The sequence below is a fragment of the Mycteria americana genome, chromosome 1, assembly GCF_035582795.1.
Source record: "Mycteria americana isolate JAX WOST 10 ecotype Jacksonville Zoo and Gardens chromosome 1, USCA_MyAme_1.0, whole genome shotgun sequence".
Taxonomy (NCBI): Eukaryota; Metazoa; Chordata; class Aves; order Ciconiiformes; family Ciconiidae; genus Mycteria; species Mycteria americana.
In genome coordinates this window covers 89,633,933-89,641,046 of record NC_134365.1, presented here as the reverse complement: position 1 = coordinate 89,641,046, position 7,114 = coordinate 89,633,933, and the positions used below count along the sequence as shown (strand labels likewise).

At 40.8% G+C, this 7,114-nt stretch overlaps 1 protein-coding gene across 2 annotated transcripts in view; it reads left to right on the top strand.

Annotated features, from left to right (window-relative positions):
• Nucleotides 1-392: 392 nt before the first annotated feature.
• CASR (calcium sensing receptor) overlaps nucleotides 393-7,114 on the top strand; it is a 41,361-nt gene continuing 34,639 nt past the window's right edge. For both annotated transcript variants that reach the window (XM_075491786.1, XM_075491785.1), the window contains exon 1: nucleotides 393-577. In XM_075491786.1, coding sequence (XP_075347901.1) covers nucleotides 393-577 — 185 coding nt within the window. The remainder of the gene's footprint in view (nucleotides 578-7,114) is intronic.

The window sequence follows — 7,114 nt, the reverse complement described above, 5'->3', positions numbered from 1 at the left end:
TGTCCTGTGCAGGTTGTTGAGTGGGGGTGGCCACGGGGGCATACTAAGTTGACAGGACAATGCAGAACCACTGTGGCAGCGTGGAGTCCTGGTGTGTAGCTGGGATCACTTGTCATGTCTTTCTTTTGCAGTTCTCAGAGATGGGCTCTCCATAATGCTTTGGTTATGAAGAAAGAAGGACTGCCAAATTGTTGTTTTGCAATGGAGAAGACAGAGGGAGAAACACCAGCACTGTGGCTCCCACCCTGTTGCTTATCTCCCTGCAGACATGTGTCCCAAATCCTCTCTATGCTGTATTAAGGAAAGGAAAAGCTTAGACATTACAACGTCTGCTTTCTTACATCACCTTTTCCAATTTTGCATCCTATAACCCCCTGCTGAAAAGAGGAACAATGACTTTATATAGCTGCTGCTTGATTCTTTTGCTATTTACCTGGAACACAGCTGCCTATGGGCCAAACCAACGGGCACAGAAGAAGGGAGACATTATTCTCGGAGGATTGTTCCCCATTCATTTTGGAGTGGCTGCTAAAGACCAGGATCTAAAATCAAGACCAGAATCAGTGGAGTGTATAAGGTAAGCCACGAAAAGAAAAAATAAAAGTTTTGGTGGGGGAGTCTTGCCCTTTCTTGGCTACAGGTGACACACTATACACTGTGTAAATACAGTCTGTAATCTGATGCTTGTAGAGGCAATGGGAAAGTACGGTGTAAATAATAGAATAAAACAGGCGTGTAAAGACAGGAAGTGCATATGTTAAACAGTAACATAAATAATATTTGGACAGTGAAAGAGGGCAATCCTTGTATTACCCAAAGCTGTCAAAACATGAATCTATCTGGCCATCCACAGTGGATGTTTGAATAGTATCTGAAAATTAGCTTTCCTAGCAGAAGGATGGAAAATAACCCATAGTGCCCCTAAGTTCCTTTGATTACAGTCATGCATAGCAAAATAGCTTAGAAATCAAATTTGGGCTTTTTTTCCAGTTTTGCCTCTCATCTTCTAAGACTTTACAAACTGTTTAGTTGCCTAAACAAGTGAATAGGTGAAAGTGAGATAGGTCACTGCTTTTGAAAAATCCCACTGAACACATAGATGTCTCTTTAGGACCTTTACAAAGTCCCAGACTTGAACTCCTTACCCAGGCTTTCCTCGCCCAAAGTCCTTTTCTTCTGTGTAAACAGTGCATATAGGTTTTGTCTTAAGTCTTTGGCAGTTAAGCCTGGAGGGAGAAATGCACATGAAAACAAAGTATCTTCTTATTAAAGCATAGCCATTTTTATGATGAAACATGAGGAATTTTTAACCTTACAACCCTGCACATAATACATATAAAGTGTGACAGAAATGGATTGCAACTGAAATATCATATAAAAAAAATACATTTTTTTATATGATAATTTATGTTGAAGAAATTTATGTCGAATTTTGTCATGACCATGCATGGGAAAACACTTCAGTGTTATAGGATCTATTCTGTAATCATATGTGAAAAATCATATATCTGGAATTATTTGGACCTCTCATCTTCCACTGGGGATCTAGTACAGTTTTGTTGCAGATGGTAATGAAGAATGGCTGACAGCATTCCTGCTATGCTTACAGATTCCGGGTGCAGTTTCCCACTGAGAGACTGAGCAGGACACACCCATCTAGGTTATGAGATCATCCCCAGATGGTCTCATAGTGAGCACACAGAAAGAAGTGTAATTAAGCAGGGTTTCTTTTGGCTTCTTCTGTCCATGCACAAGAAAGTCATGAACTAAATGTGCACTTCATGGAGCAAGAAGTTCTGCCAGATTTTCAGCATTTTTTTCTCTCCCAGGTGCGGCATTTTGAAAGTGGAACACTGAAAAGCAATGGATGTTTTCAGCTCTGTGGTCTTCTTCACCTGCTCCAGGTGGCAGGCAGGACAGTGCAGATATTTGCAAACTGAACATAGCTTTCATTTCTGTCAGCGCTGGGTCAGCCTCGGTGACTCCCTTGATGCGGTCACATTATTAGAACAGCTCACAGGAGAATGTTCCCCCACGAGTACTACAAGTGTGTGGTTGCCAAAAGATTTGTTAATGAGGTAGCACTGCCAACAACAGGCAAATCCTGAAAAGTCAGACCAGCTGTTTCAAGGACACAATGGGAGATCCTTCTGGGTGGCATTTTATCTGCTAAAAGGCATCCTCCACTGAAATTTGCCTGGGTAAAATCTGTGTTCCTCTTACCCCTGCACCAAGAAGTTGCAGGTGCAAAAGAGAGGAGTTGACTGAAGAGGTATTTGTGCCACTTTGCTGCACTCCTTCAAGGAGGTGGATAAATTGTGAGCTGATAGCATAATGCAAATGGAGAGAGAATACTTAATGAAAGGCAGAGATCTAGCTGCAGAGGTAGAAGCATCTACAATAGGAACAAGGGGATGACTGGACCAGAGATGACTGGAAGCTCCTTCATTGCACATGTCTTTAGCAGAAAATGTCCATTTCCAGGAAAGGTTTAATTCAAAAGAGATTGGGTCGGGAAGACTTTTTGAGACTGGTCATCAGATTTTCTTGATGAAGATAATTAATCCATGGGACAGTTTTTGTGCTATGGTGTTTTCCTTGTTATTGGTACATGTTAAATTGAGAGCAGATATTTTTCCTGACATGATTTTTCTATTTTAAGCAGAATTTAAGTCAGAAAATTCCTCTGACTGGACTTGTATACAGATCTCACAACACAACCATAGTGGTCCTTTTTGGTTTTGGACTCTGTGATGATGTAGTAGCTTGGGGCAGGGTTGTGCATGCTGACTCTAAGAGCCCAATACATTCTTCAAGTCATGAGCTAGAGTCTTTCATATCACATTTGAGTTTCCTCAGTTCTGGGCAGGTGACTAGTCTGGAATGAGTGAACTCATAGTTTCTGGCGAGAAGGAAAAAAAAAACATAGGCTCTAGTTTCTTTCCAAAGTAAAATCTCCCCAATCTTGTAATGTCAAAAACTTACAGGGTGGGAAATCCACTAGAAGACCATAAGCATGGCTGTATCTGGTCAAACCAAAAGTGCTAAATCTGTTCCATACCTTTGACTGCCCTTGTTGCCTTTCTCTGAGCCTTCTCCAGTGCTGCTGTATCTTTTCAACACTGAGGCAAATCAGTTTTATACCCTTTTTAGATGGATGTGTACAGCTTTTAATCTCTTTATTAGATAGGAAAATGTGTCTCATATCACATAAGAAAATTAGACCATGCAGGCATTAGAGTATGTGAGCGTCCTCTCTCTTTTCTCATACTCCTCCATTAGGTGGCAACAGCAACAAGTCATCAGACCATATGAAAAACGCCTTGCTTTGAGACTAGAAACTGAAACCCTGTGGGTGGTTTGCTCCTGTGTCTCCTGGAGTTCAGTATCAAACAATTTAAGATAATGTGTCTTTCCTTTCTTTTGAGGACTGTTCAACCTGATCTGTGCTGTTTGGACATCTTCCTACACATTTAGCTGTGTTCAGTGCCATACCTATGCTCCCAAACAGGGCTTCTCAAAATGGGTAGGACAGTTTTCTCTCCACTTTTTCAGTTTTCACCCTCTTCATACTCTTGTGGCACTGCACCTTTCTCCCCAGCTCAGCATACGTACTGGCCTGAACCTACTGTGTATGATTATTGGGAAAACTATATATATGACTCAGCAGTGAAAGGAAAAGGGAACAGCAACAATCTGTTCTCTGTTCTTTTGGTGCTGATTCTACTGAAAATTCATCTTCATGCTTTAAGCACTGAGTTGTAGAGTCCAAAGTAAAAACTTAGTCATGGTCTTGCCACACCAAATGTCAGATAGGAGTATGGAAAGTGAGAGCAATTTTGTTTCTTGTGTTTCAGAAGTACTTACATGGCTTACGGTTTAAGCAATCAAGTATCCCACATTTGATATAAATACACCTTCTGTCTTTGTATGCCTCAGGTACTGTTACAGCAACTTTCCTTGTAACATTTGCTGATGCGTATCTGATGTGTGCAGCGGAGGCAGAGGCTAAGCAGAGCACAAGCAGTCCCTGACCCCCATTCCCTGTCAGCACCCACAGAGGCCTATTCATAACCTCATTTCTCCATCCTTTCTTGATTTCAGGTAGATTAGCAGTAGTGATGCTACTAACGATACCACTACGGTATCGTTAGTATTATTGCTAGCATTATTGCACAGATGGGTGGTACCCATGGATTGCTCTCACTGTAATGAACTGCTTGCAGTGAGTATGTATCTTTACTGAGCTGAGATACAGTGTTGCCAATATGGTGTCACTAGGTTATCATTTTTAATGCATATTCCCTGTATTCTGATCAGCAATCTAGCCAGGGTCCCACACTGTGACACATAGCTTTCAGGCTGTGAAACTGTGGTGAGACCATCTCCATGTCATAGTGTTGGACTTCACAGAGCATGGCTCCGGGATGCTTTAGCTTACTGAGTCTGTGTGTCTGAGAGAACAGAGAATTTTAATGCTGCCCCTTGTGGATGTATTTGCTAATCCCACTGCAGAACTGAATGCATAACATGGTATTTAGAACTTCCTCCCTGAGACCAAATTATTTTCTTCTTTCTCTTTCACCCATCTTCTGAATTTTTTTTTTTTTTAAATTTTCTTTGGTCTGCATAATTCCCCTTACCCATAGCCCTAACTTCTGAGGGTAGTAAGCAACTCGTTATACCTACTGACTACAGGAATCCAACAAACAACTGAAGGTCTACCCTTTGCATAGCTTAGTAATAGCAGTGGTAGTATCAGCAATAACATGTAATTAATGTACTGGAAATCTAGAGAGGACAGAGAAATTAGTATGTGCATACAACCACTAGAGAAAGAGGAGTACTGTCGTGAGCTGAGAGCCATATGCAGGCTTTGCCACCATTCTTGAATAAAAGTACCTGTCGGATATGGGAGAGTAAATAAAAGCTGTATTTACAGCTTTCACATTATTTTTTCCTTCTTTTCCTTCAGCTTCTATTGCTTTTAGTTTAGTGCCTTGCAAGTTTTGATAAATAAAGGTCATGAATTCACATGAGGCTGTGAATTATTCCTTTCTGGAGACCAAGTGGGACCAGGACTAATTTCCCTGCTGGATCCAGACAGTGTGAGCTGTTCAAACCAAACCAGACAAACAAACAATCAGATAAACAGGGGATGGAGGTATGGGGAGCTAAACTATGCAGTGAGTTTATGTCCCTTAATTTACATACCCTTTCTTTGTAACATTGACTGAGACATTTAAGCCATCCTGAGCACCCCTTGACAGACACATTTGTAACAAGTAGAAAGAAACCTGCAGGAATCAGTAAGATCTTGCAAGTTTACTGTCTAGCAAACTGGGTGGCTACAAAAATAATCCGTCCCCTGCAGATGTGATGATTAAAATGAGGATTTGTGGAGGAATTGTTTCTGATTTCTCTTTCCCTGTTTGTGCTCCTGCCTGGGAACAGAAAGATCAGTGGGTTGCATACTCTGACAGGTGGGAGAACAGCCATCAGAGGAGAAACATTTAAAGAACTGAGTGTAAATAAAAATTCCTATCTACACCTTTGGGCACTGAATTATTTACATTAAACTCTCATTTAGAGCTTAATGACCACTTTTCATAGTACCACATCTCAGAAATGTCTTATAAAATACAAGACTATGCCAACATACCTGTAAAGTAATATGGCAGAAAATAAGTTTTGGAGGCTGCTTATTTTCCACCAAGAAAATATCAGTGGCTATTTAAAGCTTCTGGAAATCTTATGAAAAGTTTGCTTCTGTTAGCAAATCCTTTGCAGTTTCTTCATGGAAATTACCAGTCAAATTTCTGCATGGTTGACAGAATATTACAGTGACTAGTCATATTAGTCACAGCAGCAGCATAGCACAGGAGGTCAGCTGGATCGGTGTAATCTGCTGCCAGGTTCAAACGCTGCTCTTACCTATCACTCATGTACACACCACGCCAAGAGGAACCTATCTGCAGCCCCTTGCTGGGGTCTTACAGTACAATGGGATAGAATTTATCCACACAATTTCCATTCACCAGGATTGAAGGAATCATGAAATCTTGCTTCATTTAGACCAGTTTAGTGGCACTGCTGTCATCTGACCATATCCGTGTTACAGTACTGATACAACACAGTATCAGTTAACAAAACGAGACTTTGAAGCTGTATCAGGTATTAGAGAAGACAGAGCAAGGTGTGTTTTTCTCCATCCCATCTGATCCTCTGCTCCTGATCTGCTGATGCTGCTATCAGCAGAGGTGCAACTGAAGACAACTGCAGGTCTCCTGCCCACGATAGTTTAAGGTAAATTATCAAATGCATTTCAAAGACTTTTTGGAGTCTAGCTCCCAGAAAACACCCCTGCCCTCCTTTCCCCTCCAAAATAAAACCAATCCAAACTCAAGTATCTGAAGTACAGGCCTTATCCTGTAAATAAACATTCATCAGGAGCATATGTTAGAAAGGAAAATAAAAGCAATTGTGCATCATGGGCCTTAGTGTGCATCTGCTGAATGAAATGGCAGACACGTTCTCTGAAGTCAAGGGGAAGACATTCCAGTTCTCACTGCTTTTGAAGATACCACCTTGCTGCGTTTAAAAAAAATTAAGCCAAATTGCTGTCAAGCAGGCAAAATAATTCCATGTCATACTCCACCTGCATAATTTAATGTGAGCAGGCTTAAATTTACTTTTACACACACTCAAATGTGTGAAGCTTTTCACAGTGGTGTAGTGGTACCTTTGAACTTCCCAACTTCTCAGCAGTCTTCCCTTTAAATATAGAAAATGCTTTCAGATTTTTCTCTTTTACATGAGGAGCCTGAATATAGTTCCTTACTTCAAATCCTATTTTCATTTTAATTAAAAATATCTGTAAACACATTAACATTGTAAAAAGAAGTGTCATAAAGCCCTTCCTTGCTGTCATTCATCCGAGTGAGCACTACTGACCACATGATCAGCATGGTGCACCCAGCACATCTTTTTTCTGTACACAATGCTCACTGCCTATTTCACACTGAGACTTGTCCTTTTATTTCAGAACTCTCCTATTGAGTCTCGCTCCTTAATGGTTTGGAACTAGAGCAAAAAATATTCTAAATGACCAAAT